Source organism: Oncorhynchus clarkii, chromosome 3 (genome assembly GCF_045791955.1).
Source record: "Oncorhynchus clarkii lewisi isolate Uvic-CL-2024 chromosome 3, UVic_Ocla_1.0, whole genome shotgun sequence".
NCBI lineage: Eukaryota > Metazoa > Chordata > Actinopteri > Salmoniformes > Salmonidae > Oncorhynchus > Oncorhynchus clarkii.
The window spans coordinates 54,773,301-54,793,957 of NC_092149.1; the positions used below are offsets into that span (position 1 = coordinate 54,773,301).

Here is a 20,657-nt window from a genome sequence, read left to right on the forward strand (position 1 = left end):
CATACAGCAAGGCTTTAGTTATGTTCCAATATAGGCATTCATACAGGAAGGCTTTAGTTATGTTCCAATATAGGCATTCATACAGGAAGGCTTTAGTTATGTTCCAATATAGGCATTCATACAGGAAGGCTTTAGTTATGTTCCAATATAGGCATTCATACAGCAAGGCTTTAGTTATGTTCCAATATAGGCATTCACACAGCAAGGCTTTAGTTATGTTCCAATATAGGCATTCACACAGCAAGGCTTTAGTTATGTTCCAATATAGGCATTCATACAGCAAGGCTTTAGTTATGTTCCAATATAGGCATTCATACAGCAAGGCTTTAGTTATGTTCCAATATAGGCATTCATACAGGAAGGCTTTAGTTATGTTCCAATATAGGCATTCACACAGCAAGGTTTTAGTTATGTTCCAATATAGGCATTCATACAGCAAGGCTTTAGTTATGTTCCATTATAGGCATTCATACAGGAAGGCTTTAGTTATGTTCCAATATAGGCATTCATACAGGAAGGCTTTAGTTATGTTCCTATGCAGTAGTGAGATAACTGTGGGCCGGCACAATGCATATGCTTTCTATCAGCTCCAGAGAAAAGGCTTGATTGTAACACTATGCTGGAGAGCTTTTCCACACACACGAGAAGTTTCAAATTCAAACCACTACAAAACAACCTTAAATTGTGGAGCAATCTAAAATAATAATGTTGAGGTATGACAGATATACACGGACTGTACAAAAAAATGAGGAACACCTTACTAATATTGAGTTGCACCCTCCCACACATACACAATCCATGTCTCAATTGTCTCAAGGCTTAAAGATCCTTCTTCGACCTGTTTCCTTCATCATCTACTACACTGAATGAAATGAATTTAACAAGTGACAATAAGAGATCATAGCTTTCACCTTGTCAGGCTATGCTATGTGTTCTTAATGTTTCGTATACTCAGTGTAGTGTGACTGAAACAATGCATACTTTCAGAGTTAAATTGAAAAGATTCTCTGGCACTTTTGTGTACTTTTTAGCCAGTAGTTCTGAAAGTAGCGCTCAAGAGACAAGAGTGGTCCCCGAAAACTGCGTACTACATCACATATCTGTAGATATGTGCACCACGTCATTGCTCTCTCTCTCGCTCTCTCTCTCTGCTGTGTGTGTGTCTTGCTAGCTGTCACTCAAATGGTGAGGGGCTGAAGCTCATTGGCTAGAACTCGAATTGTTAAGGGACTGGCCCACGTGGAGGAAAATGTAGGGAAAATGGCGCAGCACATCTTACAGAAAAACAGTCGCTTTCAAACTAGGGATTTCGTGGCTACTTGAGGTATAGAATCATGTACAAACTACACATTGACACATCCAGCTGACAAAGGGAAGTTTAAAAATACTTAGTAGTAGCCAAAGTTTTGGAGCATGTCTTTAAAGTGAGCCTCTTTGAAATGCCTATTGGACACTTTTCAAACGCCTCTTACGACAAGGCTTGGAGAGGAGTGCTGCAATATTACATGTATTTTGATAATATATTATTAAACTTTCAGAAATGTGTATGAGTAAAATACCTTTATCCTATTATATTGATTCCACAAGAAACCCAGACAAAAAAATACCATGATTTGGGGCATTTTCCCAAAATGTAATCCATACAATAGTTTTCTGGAGGAAGGATTGTTGACATATATTTTACCTTTGTATCTAAAAGCCTAATTGAGAAGTAATGAATCAAAGTTGGCATTTTTATTACATTTTGGCCAGGCCTCCTTTAAGAATCCACAATGTTTCATCTGTAGATGCTGCAAAGCAAAAAATGCTCTGTAATATGAGTAGTATTTTGATTTCAATACATTTTGGTTTGGTAAATGTTTCAATATAATGTTGAAAATAATATACTCTACGGGCATATCAACGTTCCAGAATGGGGATCTCCGCTAGTTTTAAAGTTATGTTATGGCCCATTTTATATAGAGAAATTGGCACGGTAGGGAATGAAACCAATCACAGCCCTTCTTTTACTTGTTTCATTGCACATCCTGCAAAAGACCAGCAGAGGGCGAATATTTTGAGTCCATTTTCACATTCACTGTTGGTAATGCTTGCAAATTGGATCATAACTCTAAAAGTACCAGAGATCACACTCTGGAACTTTGATATGCCCGTAGAGTAGATTATCTTCAACAATATATTGAAAAATGAGCCAAATCAAAAATGGCATATGTTCCATATTCATGTTTATATTCATAACTAAATGTTAAACAAGTTAATGAAATCAAAATACTACTCCTATCACAGAGCAAGAGGTAAAGCTTCATATGACACCAATTGTTGCTTTATAGCATGGTGTCTTAAAGGCCTGGGTATGCCCATAAATATGCCTACTTTGATAAATAATTTCTCAATGAAGCTTTAAAATACAAAATGTATTTTTGTGAAAATCCCTTTTTCTGTTTGGGTCACTATACAGAGGTAAAGACATCAAAAGTCAGGAAACTGGAATTCCTAAACTAAGAAAGGCATATTCATGGACATTACATGTAACTCTTTTTTATTTTTTTTACCTCCTGTAGGGTTCAGTGGCTTGATGAGTGAAATGGCAGGGGGCTCTAGGAAGGTCAGAGGGTCAGTTTGTCTCCTGCTCCTTTGGCTGCAGTGACATCTACTGGACTGGACTGCCAACAGAGAGGTACCAACACTTTAGTAGACCAATGAAAGCGTGCAGAAAATCTATGTGAACTGCCAGCCCTTCTGGCGCTACCCCAACAACATTATCATATTTAACATTATCATATTTCACAAATACTGAATTTCTCGTTTAAGAATTATGCCACTTGAATGCAGTCGTAACACCACGTCTGCAACGCATTTTTGACCAATCAGATTGCGTGTCCAAAACGAACCGCTTCATAGTATATCATAACATCATAATAATATAATAGTACAGTAATAAGACAACGTACTACCAGGTAATGTTTAGTCATTTTTGTATGAAATAACAAGATGCCCTCAAAAAGTGGACATTGTACAATTGTTTCCCTCAAAACAGAATAAAATCAATGAAATGAATACCACGTTACAAACATGTTTATAATGATCCATGACAAACATCTGGATTGAAACTTTTTGAGATTGTAAAAATGACATGTTCACTTCTAAATGTGAATCTGTGAGGTATAATATAGTGTTTTGTTAATGACCACACAGGGTATAATACGTTTCAATGATATCATGGTGGACTTAAAGCCACTGGGGGGGGCCTTCTGAGTTGAAGACAACTTCCCAGAACCAGTCACTACAACAGCAGATACAATGCGCACAATTCACTTTCTTCAATCTTACATTTCATAATCTGAATAATAACATAGATATATTACTACAGAAAAGGGAGTCAAAATAACATTCCGATTAAAAGAAATAAGACAGAGACAGAAACATTTACTGACAAGAGATAAACGAGGATAACCAACATGGGCAGTATATAAATACGTTTATACAAAAAGAGAATGATCAAACTACAGATGAAGAGAAGAGTGCTATTAAGAGAGTACTGCCTCGTGCGATACCACTTCACTTCTGTCTTAGAGGGCTGATTGAGCGAGGCGCAGACACAGAGCGCATCTCTTTACCGAACTATTTCATAAAGGTAAGGGGGGTGGGGGTTGTCATCTAAGGACCCTGACATACAGTTTATAGAGCATAGGTAACACGGTGACAGCATAATTCCAACTATGCTTTTGGTCCATCGAATAACACCTCTATACACAACACCCCACAACATCTCTAGGGGCTACAGGGGAGGATTGTTCTACCGTGCATGACCAAGTCACCCTGAGATTAAAGTCAAATTTGGCAATTCAACCCCTTAGCATGGCTTCTTTTTTTTTTCTTTCTAAAAATGACTTGACTTTCTAAATTGTGAGTCATTTAGAAATCACGTTTTTACAAAATAAACACATCTGAATATTACACTATACACATTTAAAAAGCCATTTAAAGAGCTTGGAGTTTGAGATACCATAAAACCAGTTTACGATGATATAGTTGTTCATTAAAAATACTTGATTTGCAAGAAATGCATATTACAACATCCGATCAATGGTAGAAGTTCAATAGGAATTATTATACAACATTTTAAATATGCGATTGTTTTCTTTTTGCCACCTGCAATATTATTCAGGATGCAACGGAGCGGGATGTGGGTAAAGCTTGCTGATGGTTTTAGGCAAGCACAAATATGACACAAACATAAATCAGGAAGACCGTACTAATGTTTTTTTTTAAGGATTTTGACACAGACCTATCCATGGCTGTCATCAAAAAAACGTAACAAGGGTTTTAGGCTGGCAATAGCCAATCGCTTCATTTCCATGCCATTTTTTTAAACACACATTTAACTCAAACCTTTAAACAATCGACAGTAGCTTAATAACTATGCACCGTTCCCCCTTTTTCAACTCCACAATATGATAGAAAATAAGGCATTTCAGTGCGTATGTATTGGAACCACATTTAACGCTTTTCTTTGCACCCCCACCCCAGTAAAAAGACTGCTTACAGACTTCAACCGACTACTAGTCTAATATATATATTTATAGAGTCAAAAGTTTGGACACACCTACACATTAAAGGGTTTTTCTTTATTTTACTATTTAGTAATATAGTGAAGATATCACAACTATGAAATAACACATTAAATCATGTAGTATGCAAAAAGTGTAAAATCAAAATATAGATTCTTCAAAGATCCACCCTTTGCCTTGATGACAGCATTGCACACTCTTGGCATTCTCTCAACCAGCTTCATGAGGAATGCTTTTCCAACAGTCTTGAAGGAGTTCCCACATACGCCGAGCACTTGTTGGCTGCTTTTCCCTCACTCTGCAGTCCAACTCATCCCAAACAATCTCAATTGGGTTGAGGTCGGGTGATTGTGGAGTCCAGGCCATCTGATGCAGCGCTCCATCACTCTCCTTCTTGGTCAAGTAGCCCTTCCACAGACTGGAGGTGTGTTGGGTCATTGTCCTGTTCAAAAACAAATGATAGTCCCACTAAGCTCAAACCAAAAAGGATGGCATATCGCTGCAGAATGCTGTGGTAGCCATGCTGGTTAAGTGTGCCTTGAATTCTAAATAAATCAGTGTCACCAGCAAAGCACCCCCACACCACCTCCTCCATGCTTCACGGTGGGAACCACACATGCAGAGATCATCTCTTCACCTACTCTGCGTCTCCAAATCTCCAATTTGGACTCATCAGACCAAAGGACAGATTTCCACCGGTCTAATGTCCATTGATCGTGTTTTCTGGCCCAAGCTGGTCTCTTCTTCTTATTGGTGTCCTTTAGCAGTGGTTTCTTTGCAGCAATTTAACCACGAAGGCCTGATTCACAGTCTCCTCTGAACAGTTGATGTGCTGAGATGTGTCTGTTACTTGAACTCTGTGAAGCATCGTTTTTGCGACTGCACTTAAAAAAACGTTCAAAGTTCTTGAAATGTTCCGCATTGACTGACCTTCATGTCTTAAAGTAATGATGATGACCTAGTGTCATTTCTCTTTGTTTATTTGAGCTGTTCTTGCCATAATATTGACTTGGTCTTTTACCGAATAGGGCTATATTCTGTATACCAACCCTACCTTGTCAAAACACAACTGATTGGCTCAAATGTATTAAGGAAAGAAATTCCACAAATAAACTTAACAGCGCACACCTGTTAATTGAAATGCATTCCAGGTGACTACCCCATGAAGCTGGTTGAGAGAATGCAAAGCTGTCATCAAGCCAAAGGGTGGCTACTCCGATGAATCTCAAATATAAAATATATATTTGTTTTGTTTTACACTTTCTTGGTTACTACATGATTCCATGTGTTATTTCATAGTTTTGATGTCTTCACTATTATTCCACAATGTAGAAAATAGTAAAAATAAAGAAAAACCCTGGAATGAGTAGGTGTGTAAAATACTTTTGACTAATATATATATATATATATAAATAAGCAGGGAAAATGAGTGATGAGCAAGTGAGTGTCACTGTGACTCGGCCATCTCTAGGACTTCTCCGGCTGCAATAGTGACCAGTTGTAGTGGGATTTCAGCATTGGCCAGGATGTCCTGGGAGTTACTGGAGCCCTGCTGAATGTTGGTGAGGATGAGGGTGGTGCCGCCCGCCGTGATGATGCTGTCTGACGAGCCCGCGGACTCCATGGAGCCCACCACCGCGTTGCTCACAGAGTTCATGACTCCTTTCTTGTTCTGGTGAGTTTTAATGTGCTTGGCCAGGTGGTCGCTCCGCATGAAGCGCTTGGAACATTCCGGGCAGACAAACTTCTTCTCCCCTGTCAGAGAGAGAGAGAGAAACCAGACAAGTTTTAACAGTAGGACAGACCAAACCATGTCACTTCTACATCACTACTATTAACTCATTATGTAATCCGTTTTACAGGACTAATGCTATTATACTGAATGATATCTTTCCAAAGACAGAAGAGGACACTTTACATTGGTGAAAAGCGCAACCTACAAAGGTAGGTTTTCAAAATGTAAAATGTAATGCAAATGTCGAGGTGACGGAGGGTGCACCTGTATGTGTCCTTCTGTGTCTCTGCAGTTCGTCGCTGCGTGTGAACCTCTTCCCACAGTACATCCAGCTGCAGACGAAGGGCCGCTCCCCTGAGTGCCAGCGCAGGTGCGCTCGCAGGTGGGATGTCTTCCCGTACACCTTCCCACAGCCCGGAATGTGACAGATGTGTTGCTTCTTCTTTCCCATGTTGGATCCTCTGAGAGAACACAAACAAACACTCATATACTGCATATACAGCCTTATAGATGTGTACTTGCTCTGTTTTTTGGGGCCTTTGTGCGCCAATGAAGGTGAGAGGGGTATTTGTCTTTCCCATTCAGACCCCAAAACCTTGGGAACTAGTATTCTAAACACCATAAGTATAGGAAAGATTCTATCTAGCGTTTTCTGACCACTATAAGCTGTTGAGCACTGTAAGCGTAGTCACTATAAGCAGGGTACGCAGTATGAGCTCACTCACCTCCCCCCAGCCTCTTTGCAATTGGGGCAGGTGCAGGCCACCCTGCGTAGCCGCTTGCCCCCCTCGCCGAGTTGGTCCTCCTCGTCCTCTAGCCTGACCCGCAGGTGGGAAAGGTCACTGGTGTTCAGAGTGGAGTCACTGCCCAGCTGCCAGTCCTCGGAGTCCGGCTCCTCCTTTATCTGGACGTCTGGAGGGAGACCAATCAATCCACACATCAATATCAACACAACCTTTAACAATTGCATGCTAAATGGACTGCATAAGCCACACAGTGAAAAGTGCTTCTTCGCTAAATGCTTTTAAAAAGATTTCATGACAGTTTGGCTATAAACAAATTCAAAACCCCTGTTCAAACTTGACAATGTGTGGATGGACAGCTTAACACAAAACCATTATGATTTACACACCCTTCAAATCTTCAAAGAATTAATCATACAATTGTTAATATTATATCTCACAGATCTATAAAAGGGTGTTGATTATATGGTCAGAGAATTGTTTAAATTGTAACATTTTGGTCATTTAGCAGACGATTTTATCCAGGGCAACTTACAGGAACAATTAGGGTTAAGTGCTTTGCTCAAGGGCACAGACAGATTTTTCAGCTATTTGGCTGAAAATGTTGTTATTATTACACACACACACGTTCTGTTGTTAAATGTGTGTTCTTACATTAACAATTTTGTTTTCTTTATAAGAAAATATTTGCAAATCTGACAAGAATATACAGCTAATAATCCTCACCAGAGCAGCGCAAATCATGCCTGATGCCTCAGGAGGCTTACAGTGCCTTGCGAAAGTATTCGGCCCCCTTGAATTTTGCGACCTTTTGCCACATTTCAGGCTTCAAACATAAATATATAAAACTGTATTTTTTTGTGAAGAATCAACAACAAGTGGGACACAATCATGAAGTGGAACGACATTTATTGGATATTTCAAACTTTTTTAACAAATCAAAAACTGAAAAATTGGGCGTGCAAAATTATTCAGCCCCTTTACTTTCAGTGCAGTCAACTCTCTCCAGAAGTTCAGTGAGGATCTCTGAATGATCCAATGTTGACCTAAATGACTAATGATGATAAATACAATCCACCTGTGTGTAATCAAGTCTCCGTATAAATGCACCTGCACTGTGATAGTCTCAGAGGTCCATTAAAAGCGCAGAGAGCATCATGAAGAACAAGGAACACACCAGGCAGGTCTGAGATACTGTTGTGAAGAAGTTTAAAGCCGGATTTGGATACAAAAAGATTTCCCAAGCTTTAAACATCCCAAGGAGCACTGTGCAAGCGATAACATTGAAATAGAAGGAGTATCAGACCACTGCAAATCTACCAAGACCTGGCCGTCCCTCTAAACTTTCAGCTCATACAAGGAGAAGACTGATCAGAGATGCAGCCAAGAGGCCCATGATCACTCTGGATGAACTGCAGAGATCTACAGCTGAGGTGGGAGACTCTGTCCATAGGACAACAATCAGTCGTATATTGCACAAATCTGGCCTTTATGGAAGAGTGGCAAGAAGAAAGCCATTTCTTAAAGATATCCATAAAAAGTGTTGTTTAAAGTTTGCCACAAGCCACCTGGGAGACACACCAAACATGTGGAAGAAGGTGCTCTGGTCAGATGAAACCAAAACTGAACTTTTTGGCAACAATGCAAAACGTTATGTTTGGCGTAAAAGCAACACAGCTCATCACCCTGAACAGACCATCCCCACTGTCAAACATGGTGGTGGCAGCATCATGGTTTGGGCCTGCTTTTCTTCAGCAGGGACAGGGAAGATGGTTAAAATTGATGGGAAGATGGATGGAGCCAAATACAGGACCATTTTGGAAGAAAATCTGATGGAGTCTGCAAAAGACCTGAGACTGGGACGGAGATTTGTCTTCCAACAAGACAATGATCCAAAACATAAAGAAAAATCTACAATGGAATGGTTCAAAAATAAACATATCCAGGTGTTAGAATGGCCAAGTCAAAGTCCAGACCTGAATCCAATCGAGAATCTGTGGAAAGAACTGAAAACTGCTGTTCACAAATGCTCTCCATCCAACCTCACTGACCTCGAGCTGTTTTGCAAGGAGGAATGGGAAAAAAATTCAGTCTCTCAATGTGCAAAACTGATAGAAACATACCCAAGCGACTTACAGCTGTAATCGCAGCAAAAGGTGGCACTACAAAGTATTAACTTAAGGGGGCTGAATAATTTTGCACGCCCAATTTTTCTGTTTTGATTTGTTAAAAAGTTTGAAATATCCAATAAATGTCGTTCCACTTCATGATTGTGTCCCACTTGTTGTTGATTCTTCACAAAAAAATACAGTTTTATATCTTTATGTTTGAAGCCTGAAATGTGGCAAAAGGTCGCAAAGTTCAAGGGGGCCGAATACTTTCGCAAGGCACTGTATATCAGGTGACTCAATAATTAAATAGTTTACTTCCTGTCGTCTACTTCCTGGGGATGGTCATTTTTTTCAGACCCCCATGGTTTCCTACATACAGTGCCTTCAGAAAGTATTCACACCCCTTCACTTTTTACACATTTTGTTGTGTTACAAAGTGGGATTCAAATTCATTTAATTGTCATTGTTTTGTATGAAAAATAAAACACTAATATATCTTGATTAGATAAGTATTCAACCCTGAGGCAACATGTTAGAATCACCTTTGGGCCGCGATTTGGGTAAGTCACGAAGAGTTTTCCACACCTGGATTGAGAAAACATCTGCCCATTATTCTTTTAAAAATACTTCCAAGCTCATTCAAATTGGTTGTTGATCATTGCCAGACAACCAGTTTCAGGTCTTGCCATAGACTTTCAAGCCGATTTAAGTCAAAACTGTAACTCGGAAACTCAGGAACATTCACTGTCTTCTTGGTAAGCATCTCCAGTGTAGATTTGGCCTTGTGTTTAAGGTTATTGTCCTGCTGGAAGGTGAATTAGATCTCACAGTGTCTGGTGGAAAGCAGACTGAACCAGGTTTTCCTCTAGGATTTTGCCTGCGCTTAGCGCCATTCCGTTTCTTTTTTTAATCTTGAAAAACTCCCCATTTCTTAATGATTACAGTTATACCATACCCTGATGCAGCCCGCCCACTATGCTTGAAAATATGGAGAGTGGTACTCAGTAATGTGTTGCAATGAATTTGCACAAAAACATAACACTTTAGTCAGGACAAAAAGTGAATAGCTTTGCAAATGTTTTGCAGTATTACTTTAGTGCCTTGTGGCAAACAGGATGCATGTTTTAGAATAATTGTATTCTGTACATGCTTCCTTCTTTTCACTTTGGCAATTAAGTTAGTATTGTGGAGTAACTACAACTTTGTGGATCTATCCTCAGTTTTCTCCTAACCAGCCATTAAACTCTGTAACTGTTTTAAAGTCACCATTGGCCTCATGGTGAAATCCCTAAGCTGTTTCCTTCCTCTCCGGCAACTGAGTTAGAAAAGAAACCTGTATCTTTGTAATGACGGTGTATTGATACACCATCCAAAGTGTAATTAATAACTTCACAATGCTCAAAGGGATATCATTTATTGTTTTACCCATCTACCAATAGGTGCCCTTCTTTGCGGGGCATTGGAAAACCTCCCTGGTCTTTTTGGTTGAATCTGTGTTTGTAATTCCCTGCTCGACTGAGGGACCTTACAGATAATTGTATGTGTGAGGTACAGAGATGAGGTAGTAAATCATGTTAAACACTATTATTGCACACCAGTGGAGGCTGGTGGAAGGAGCTATAGGAAGACAGGCTCATTGTAACGGCTAGAATGGAATAAATGTAACGGTGTCAAATTTGTGGTTTCCATATGTTTGATACCATTCCATTTCAGCCATAATAATGAGCTCATCCTTCTATAGCACCTCCCACCAGCCCCCACTGTTGCACACACAGTGAGTCCATGGAACTTATTATGTGACTTATTAAGCATATTTTTTACTCCTGAACTCATTTAGGCTTGCCATAACAAAGGGGTTGAATACTTATTGACTCAAGACATTTTTATTTTTTATTTATTGATTAACTTTTTTAACATTTCAAAAAACATCATTCCACTTTGACATTATTGTGTGTAGTATTGTGTGTAGGCCAGTGACAAAAAAGTTACATTTAATCGATTTTAAATTCAGGCTGTAGCACAACAAAATGTGGAAAAAGTCAAGGGGTGTGAAAACTTTCAAATGTGCTGTACAACCACCAGTGTTACTAACTATTATGGTGTTTATGTCTGTTGGATGTGTACATGATGCAGGAAGAAACCATACCTCCAGGGCTGTTGGTGTCCTCTGCCTGCTGGTACTGAATGCCTGCCTGGACCAAAGAGTTGACAGTCACAGTCTGCAGGTTGGGGATCTGTTGCGCTTCTCCCTGGCCCAGAGACAGGGTTTGCAATGGGGCCAGTGTGATCTGCTGGGCTGGGTTGGTGGACAGCTGGAGGTTCTGGAGGTTCTGGACCCCCTGCACCTGAAAGGTCTGCCACTGGATCTGCCCTGAGGCCGTGACGGTCTGGGCCTGGATGATGAAGGTCCCTGGGTTGATGAGCTGAACGTTCTGCATGGTCTGTCCCCCTGCTGCCTGCACCAGCTGACCATCACTGGTCTGGACTGGCACCTGTTGCAGCTGGATGATGGACTGGCCTGAGGACACCTGGATGTTCTGGACCTGGTTCTGCTGAATGTAGCCCTGGAGACCAGAGGGGTCTGTCTGCTCTGGGGCTTGGGTTAGAACACCCGTCTCATCCATGGCCTCAGGCAGCTGGGCGGAGGACGTTGGCACATACATGTCTGCATTAGCATTTGAGTCATTTACAGACAGTGTTTGCGAGTGCTGGTCACCTGTCTTTTCCAAACTCTCAGAGCTGTCCACAGGCTGACTGGTCATGATGAGCTGGCCATCAGAAGTGACCCCTGTTGCTATAGTCTGAGCACCAGAGAGGCCCAGGGAGTCCAAGTCCACACTGCTAATGGGGACAAAGGTGATGTTCCCTGGCAACCCCATAGGCACATTAGTGACAACCTGACCCTGGTTGTTAAAGGTGGAGCTGCCGATAGAAACACCCTGGATCTGCTGGACATGACCAGTCTGTGATATGAGGTTCTGGTTATTAGTAAGGATGTCTCCGGCCCCAGTCACACTTATAGTCTGAGTTCCGTCAGGCAAGATCTGGATCTGCCCTGTGGCATCTTGGCTCAGAGTGGCCCCGTCCTCACTGGAGGTGGAGAAGCTCAGTTGCTGTCCATCAGCAGTCTGAATGTACTGAATGTTAGGCACTGTGTTGGCGGAGGTGTCGCTTCCTGATGTCACAAAGATCGGTTGGCTCTGAAGGTTCTGGAGAGGAAGAACATACTGTCCGTTTGATGTCACGATCCCCCGACTCTGGATATGGACCGCGCCAGGTTCCTCCTTCCGTGTTGTTGTGGGGGTCAAAACCTCCCATCTATCTGGGTTCCCTGTTAACTGGATGGATGTTAGGTCTGTCGTCTGCAGGATAAAACGTCTTGTTTTAGTGAATAAAAACTATTCATTTGAGATGTAGATTGCAACATTGAGATGAAGTATGTAATGTTAGAGATAGCAGTGAAATAATTACTTACATTAAAAAAACAGTAAGCCAATTATTTATTGTATTCAGCCAGTTGGAAAAGCCATAGCATGATTAGTTATGAATAACTACGTGCATTAAAAAATAAATCACAAAAGTTATTACCATTCATGAAGAATACAGGAATAAGAGCTTGGTGCTGCTTGTTCACACGATTTAGCAACATATTTGAAGATTGGAGATTGAAGAGATTGAAGAGTATTGTTTGTCTAGAAGGTGCATGAGAACCCTAACTTCTTATTGTGTGAACCAAATATGAGCTCACTACATGAAGGCCTTTGGGCATATCTCTGCCGACACAACTCGCGTTCTATTGATAAAAGATAGCTACATTTTGGGGTCGTCTACATTATTGCAGAGCCAGTGGTGGTGACTTACCACTGCAGCGGCAGCACCGTTACCCCCATCTGATGATGCCGACTCGATCTTGCTGCAGGTAGCTGCCAGCAGAGCGAGCGATGACGACTGAGTGTCCTACCCACAATGGGCGGGTTTAAAAGGAAGAAAGTGGGTGGCCGTTAGTCCGGTGCCACACAGGAAGTTCGACTTTTACTGCAAATGTTAAAACGTGTGAACTTCACAAAGCACCACGCACTTACTGAAACCCTAATCGAGAAGCATACGAGGGCAATTTCTAAATAGCAACGTTAGCTACCTGATCTCCTGTGCCACAGTCTTGCTGCAGAAACTCGCTTTGACTGCTGTCCACGTCCAAGGCAGCCATTTCCTCTTGTTTCACTGGCTGTTCTGGGGCTAACGTTACAAGGTAGAGAATGAAGGAAACGGAGCAAAACAAACCAGAGTTAAGTTAAATATCCACACGGGAAACGGCAGCAAATTTGTTTCTAGCTATTCCACTAGCTATAACGTAACACTTCAAGCTGGACTGACCTCCATTACAGCTGCGGTGTGGAGTTGATCAAACTGTCTGAAGCCTTAGCTAGCTACGTATGTTGTAGTTGTGGCTAGCATGCAGGCTAACGTTCACTGTTGGCTAAGCTGTTGGAAAAATATTAAAACAGCTAGCTAACATTAGCTTAGCTAAAGGGTGCAAACATACCGATGGTTAGGTTGAACATTACATACCAGTCATTGCGTGAATTATTTTATTTCGCAGAATCTCTGTATTACCACAAGCGAAACATGATTACAGTAATCGAAGGCTGGCTGCAATCGGTGATTCTAGTCAATTGTTTCTATTTTGATTGACGGTGCGGGAAACACAAAGGGTGGGGTCTCCAAGATTGGGTAACGCACAGGAAATCCCGCCGTTCTTCTTAAACCCAATTGGCTACCGTATTTTATTCCCTACATTATCATTCGCCAGTGTACATGTCAGTCATATTCTGACGAATTCCTTTCCTGTTTATTTTTCTCTCAATAATATGGTGACAAAAAATTATATGGAGCCAGGAGCTATGCTGTCCATTGATAACCGTTAATGTATACAAGCGTTCTGCAGCCACAGTGGATTTTAAACATACTCTTAAATTATTTCCCTTACCTCTCAATTTAGGTAATTTATGCCTATCCTAAATTTAAAGCCAGCTAGTGTAACTATAAACCAATTAATCTGTTAATTAAGATTTCAGTGCCTGTCGACCCTTGGTTTTTCAAAATAAGATGTGATGGCTGCATTTGTAGCTAGATGCTTTCCTTGTGTTGGCAGCTGAATAAAATAGATTGGCCCAATTTAGATGTCAGTTTTCACTAAACATATTATCGATTGTCAACTGTTCATCACAGTGATTTTGACAGTCTGTCAGTAGTTGAGATTATGGGTGCGTTCGTAAATTCGCGCAGAATAGCTGTTTAATTTACGAACGCTCAACACCTATTGAATATGGCGGGTGTCAGTAAACGCCGGCAAAACAGTGTAAATAAATTGTCGTCCGCAGCACAGTTACCAACGCTCTGGATAACAGCTCTGCTAGAGCGAGTACAATGGTCAAAGTGATGTGTTCTCTCATTTGTGTCTGGAAGTAGCTAGCAAGTTAGCCAATATTAGCCAGTTCGCTTGGGTGCTTGACTAACGTTGTGAGGTCAGAACGCTCGGATCAACCCTATCCCTCTGCCAGAGCGTTCAGTGAACCCTCCGAGAGCGAAACGCTCTAAATTTACGACCTCCCAGAGCGCACTCTGGCACAGAGCAGACCCTATGCTCAAAAGCTAGGAACACCAAAAGTAGTCAAACATCATTGTACACTGTTATACTCTATGTACATTTAATATTTGTCTTTTTCTAATAAGTAAACTGTTCATTTATATAATGAAGTATGGCTGTGGTATTTTATGTTCATATTTAATGTTGATTTTGGAATTCTCACTGGGGTGAGCTCATGCACTAAAGGTGACCTTTCTTACAGTAAGAATAATACATTCTACCATACTTGTCATTATTCCTAAGGAAATGTCATTTCCACCTTGTTTTATCATGGAAGGTAGCACAGAGGTCCTTCAAAAATACTGGTAGTGCATTAGGCAAGGGTACAATAAATAAACAGCTGCTATCCAGTTCACTACTAGTGCTTTCCTGTTAAGTGAGTTATAGCATGTATCTAATTTTTTTATTAACTATCTTGTACATATAATGCAATATTGGCAAGATTGCGTTGAAATTGAATATAATTGTGTTGTATTGCCTTTCCTCTGTCTGTGATGCAAGGCCCTCACTTCTTCTCCAGAACATTATTTGCGGTATGTCAGTTCCTCACAGAGTGCGACCAGAGTGGGGCCATTTCTCTCAACCTTCAATTCAAACTTGGCCCATTACAAGCAGACTACAAAAGCACTTTTCTGGCACTCAGGAGCTCACGCCAGTGAATGGTGGATATTTCCAATCACTCTGCTGTCAATCCAAGTGTCAGGTAAACATAGGCCTACGGAAACAGCCTTTAGAAATTCTTGCAGCTATGTCTGTCTGTCTTACTCCAGTCCAAGGAAAGTTATCAGCAATTTCAACAAAGAAATCCAAGTTAAAAGGGAAAGTCAAATATAGATCCTAATAAGAGCAGACATCTAATCCAATATCGTAGAAGACATGAGAATGCCATGAGCAGACTAACTTTTCATAGCAATTACCCAGTGGGAGTTTTGATGCAACAAGAAGCAAGCTGTTCAATACAATGGTCTGTATAGCTCTGTACAGTTCCATCAATATTCAGTTTATCTTGTAAATATATTACAGTATATTTACACCAAATGTAAGTTGAATTAAATGGCATCGCATCTTTCCCTACTACTGTATTTTAGCACTGCAATTGATTGCGTATTCAGTAACAACAATAGCTTACAGTGGGTTAAAGAGGAAAATGAGATAAGCACAAGGTTAAACGATGCTGGATAAGATTAATCATATTAACTAAAGCAGACAACCCCTGTAATATCTGTCATTGTCCAGAATTAAGCATTGAGGCAGAGCGTGTTCTTGGTCAGCCAGGATGAAAAGAACAGGATCAAAACTCATATTAGCATATTGACAGTTGTGTCATGAGGGCCAGTCCAAGAGAGAGGTGACCCCATGGGGAGAAACTGCTCTGCTGGAGACACCTTGTGGGACACTGTAAATGGCGCCTCAGAGGGAAAATGTAAAATGGTGAAAGGAGGGAGAATTGTGGGTAGAATACCAAATGGATCTCGATTACAACTTTGAGAAAGGCATGAATACGGACACAGAAACATTATTCTGGTTTTCTAGGAGTCACTCGGGTTCAGCTGTGGAGCAGGAGGTCCAAAGTCTAGGTACCCACTGATCTCCTGTATTGTAGCAGGTTGGACGTATTCAGTGAAAGTCACTCCCTGATAGTCATTTACGCCCAATGAAACCCAGTTTACTATATCAAGGGCAAATAACACAGGCCTGCAATGTACACAACAGCCTCCTCTCAGAACTTGAAAAAGGGATATATTCTGGAATGATGCCCCTTTGGAAAAAACAATCATATTTCCTTCCATTTTGAGTATAAAATGTTCCTTCATACTTTCTGGGGGAGAATCATATTCAAATGAATTCCAATCCATCTGTCAGATCAGCCTGTGACCTTTGGGTCTATCAATAAACAAACCGATTTGGTAAATGTAAAGGAATGCTAGATCTGTCAACATCTTGCAGCAAGCCATGGACACTCCCCCACATGATTTCTTAAAATGAGTTTAAAAAATGGCATTAACTTTATTGTAGGTTTGTTCAGCCTGAAGGTGACAGTAATAAATCAACTTTAAGTTATGCTCTTCCTGTTGTAACAACTTCCAAATGGAAAGCTACTGTACACCGGCTTTGACAACAGCATCATCCCGGATAACCTAGAACCACTCCAATTCACATACCGCCCCAATAGATCCACAGATGACGCAATCTCAATCGCACTCCACACTGTCCTTTCCCACCGTGACAAAAGGAACACCAATGTGAGAATGCTGTTCATTGACTACAGCTCAGCGTTCAACACCATAGCGCCCACAAAGTTCATCACTAAGCTAAGGATTCTGGGACTAAACATCTCCCTCTGCAGCTGGATTCTGGACTTCCTGATGGACCAGGTAGTAAGGGTAGTCAAGAACACATCTGCCACACTGATCCTCAACACTGGGGCCCCTCAGGGGTGCGTGGTTAGTCCACTCCTGTACTCCCTGTTCACCCACAACTGCGTGGCCAAACACGACTCGTGTAGGCCTGATTACCGACAATGATAAAACGGCCTATAGGGAGGAGGTCAGAGACGTGGCAGTGTGGTGACAGGACAACAACCTCTCCCTCAATGTGAGCAAGACAAAGGAGCTGATTGTGGACTACAGGAAAAGGGGACAAACAGGCTCCCATTAACATCGACGAGGCTGTAGTGAAGCGGGTCGAGAGTTTCAAGTTCCTCTGTGTCTACATCACCAACAAACTATCATGGTCCAAACACACCAAGACACTTTTTTCCCCTCAGGAGACTGATAAGATTTGGTATGGGTCCCCAGATTCTCAAAAAGTTCTACAGCTGCACCATCGAGAGCATCTTGACCAGTTGCATCACTGCCTGGTATGACAACTGCTCGGCATCTGACTGTAAGGTGCTACAGAGGGTAGTGCATACGGCCCAGTACATCACTGGGGCCAAGCTTCCTGCCATCCAGGACCTATATACTAGAAGGTGTCAGAGGAAAGCCCAAAATATTGTCAAAGACTCCAGTAACCCAAGTCATAGACTGTTCCCTTTGCTACCGCACGGCAAGCGGTATCGGAGTGCCAAGTCTAGGACGAAAAGGCTCCTTAACAGCTTCTACCCCCAAGCCAAAAGAGTGCTGAATCAAATGGCCACCCGGACTATTTACATTTACAGTCTCCATGGAATTTCCAAACACATATCCCTTGTGTGTGCATTGTTTGTACTCAACATGTCATGGTTATTTATGTGTTTATTTATCATCCCATAAATTCTTTGTAAATTCTCATTCTTTTGGGGTTAAGGCTGAACTATTATAACTATTGTGGCTGCAACCTGGACTCAGGGGTAGATGTAACATAGTAGATACAAATTTGGACATCCAAATTAGCATGATATATTATGTTTGGTATGGTTTGTTTTAATTTGTGAATGTCCATCATCCATGTCATATGATATGTTACAAATTACAATTCATAATATGTTATTGCAATTCCAATTAGTTGTTGCTAACATTAGCGAAGTGGCTAATGCTAACATTAGCTAGGCTAGGGGTTAAACGCCCACATCAGTAGAAATCCACTTTTTTGAGCTGAAAGACGGTGGCCAGAGCTTACCCATGATGTTGCACTACGATTTAAGTCAATAAGTCATTGTTTTAATCAAAGTAGAATATATTTGGGCTTGGATGCCAAATCCGAACTGCCCACTTCGTGTAAATCCTTGTGAATGCCGTATCTTTCCCTATGATATGACATACAAATAGTTTTCAGCCTACATTTAGTTTCAGGTCTGGGTTTTATTTGAATGTTACCACCCACCAGCATGGCGTTGTTTATTAATCAGAAACAGCTGCAAAGTTCTTCCTCTTTGTGACTAAGATGAGCAAAACAGCCTTGTGTCCAATTGGCTGCATGAGCCAGGGAGCAAATATAAAATAAGGTGTGGTTTTTGACCCTCCTGTTTTTAACCAGAAAATTACAATAATTAATTGGATAATTTGTTGAGCAAGTCAGTTAAGAAAAAAATCTTATTTTACAATGACGGCCTACCCAGGCCAAACCCGGGACAATGCTAGGCCAATTGTGCGCCGCCTTATGGGACTCCCAATCACGGCCGGATGTGATTCAGCCTTGATTCAAACCAGGGACTGTAGTGACGCCTCTTGCACTGAGATGTAGTGCCTTAGACCGCTGTGCTACTCTGGAGCCAGACAGCTAGACAGACATACATTGTAGAATAATGGTGAATCTAGAGGCGAAAGAAACACACACCTATTTAGGCGAGGTGCTGGCTAGCGGAGTAGAACACTTAAAAAAATATTATAATAGTGAAGACATCAAAACTATGAAATAACACGTGGAATCATGTAGTAACCAAAAAAGTGTTAAACAAATCCAAATATATTTTGTATTTGAGATTCTTCAAAGTAGCCACCCTTTACCTTGATGACAGCTTTGCACACGCATAGCTTTCTCTCAACCAGCTTCACCTTGAATGCTTTTCCAACAGTCTTGAAGGAGTTCCCACATATGCTGAGCACTTGTTGGCTGCTTTTCCTTCACTCTGCGGGCCAACTCATCCCAAACCATCTCAATTGGGTTGAGGTTGGGTGATTCTGGAGGTCAGGTCATCTGATGCAGCACTCCATCACTCTCCTCCTTGGTCAAATAGCCCTTACACAGATGTGTTGCGTCATTGTCCTTTTGAAAAACAAATGGTAGTCCCACTAAGCGCAAACCAGATGGGATGGTGTATCGCTGCAGAATGCTCAAGTGTGCCTTGAATTCTAAAAAAAATCACAGTGTCACCAGGAAAGCATCACGAAGCTTCACGATGGGAACCACACATAAGGAGATCATCCGTTCACCTCATCTGCGTCTCACAAAGACACGGTGGTTGTAACCAAAAATCTCAAATTTGGACTCATCAGACCAAAGGACAGACTTCCCACCGGTCTAATGTCCATTGCTCATGTTTCTTGGCCCAAGCAAGTCTCTTCTTATTATTGGTGTCCTTTTGTAGTGGTTTCTTTGTAGCAATTCGAACATGAAGACCTGATTTACGCGGTCTCCTCTGAACAGTTGATGTTGAGTTGTGTCTTTTACTTGAACTCTGCATTTATTTAGGCTGCAATTTCTAAGGCTGGTAACTCTACTGAACTCATGCTCTGCAGCAAAGGTAACTCTGGTTCTTCCTTTCCTGTGGCAGTCCTCATGAGAGCCAGATTCATCATGGCGCTTGATGATTTTTGCAACTGCACTTGATTTTTGAAAATTTTACGGATTGATTGACCTTCATGTCTTAAAGTAATGATGGACTGTCGTTTATCTTTGCTTATTTGAGCTATTCTTGCCATAATATAGACTTGGTCTTTTACCAAATAGGGCTATCTTCTCTATACCAATATTAAGAAGGAAAGAAATTGCACAAATGAACTTTTAACTATGCACACCTGTTAATTGAAATGCATTCCACGTGACTACCTCATGAAGCGGGTTGAGAGAATGCCAAGAGTGTGCAAAACTGTCATCAAAGAAAAGGGTGGCTACTTTGAAGAATCTAAAATATATTTAGATTTTTTTCACTTTCTTGGTTACTACATGATTCCATATGTGTTATTTCATAGTTTTGATGTCTTCAATATTATTCTACAATGTAGAAAATAGCAAAGATAAAATAAAAAAAACTTGAATGAGTCCAAACTTTTGACTGGTACTATATATATATATATATATATATATATATACACACACTACCATTCAAAAATTTGGGGTCACTTAGAAATGTCCTTGTTATTGAAAGAAAATGTTTTTTTTGTCCATTAAAATAACATGAAATTGATCAGAAATACAGTGTAGATGTTG

General features: G+C 41.0%; 1 protein-coding gene across 8 annotated transcripts; it reads right to left on the bottom strand.

The window, feature by feature from the left end:
* Positions 1-2,871: 2,871 nt before the first annotated feature.
* Positions 2,872-13,886, bottom strand: LOC139398339 (transcription factor Sp3-like). 8 transcript variants are annotated; one of them, XR_011631441.1, is made up of 8 exons: positions 13,730-13,886; positions 13,299-13,396; positions 13,022-13,117; positions 11,307-12,522; positions 7,032-7,218; positions 6,571-6,767; positions 5,213-6,326; positions 2,872-5,013 (listed from the first exon to the last, which is right to left on the bottom strand). XR_011631441.1 is itself a non-coding variant. In XM_071144402.1 (7 exons), the coding sequence occupies exons 1-7, from the start codon at positions 13,734-13,736 to the stop codon at positions 6,019-6,021; spliced, it is 2,100 nt and encodes a 699-aa protein (XP_071000503.1). In that variant the 5' UTR covers positions 13,737-13,886; the 3' UTR covers positions 2,872-6,018. The 8 variants fall into 8 exon arrangements, 7 of the variants coding, with proteins under 7 accessions (XP_071000503.1, XP_071000508.1, XP_071000491.1 ...); XM_071144402.1 differs by having other exon boundaries at positions 2,872-6,326; positions 13,022-13,108; XM_071144407.1 differs by having other exon boundaries at positions 2,872-6,326; positions 11,307-12,498.
* Positions 13,887-20,657: the final 6,771 nt, after the last annotated feature.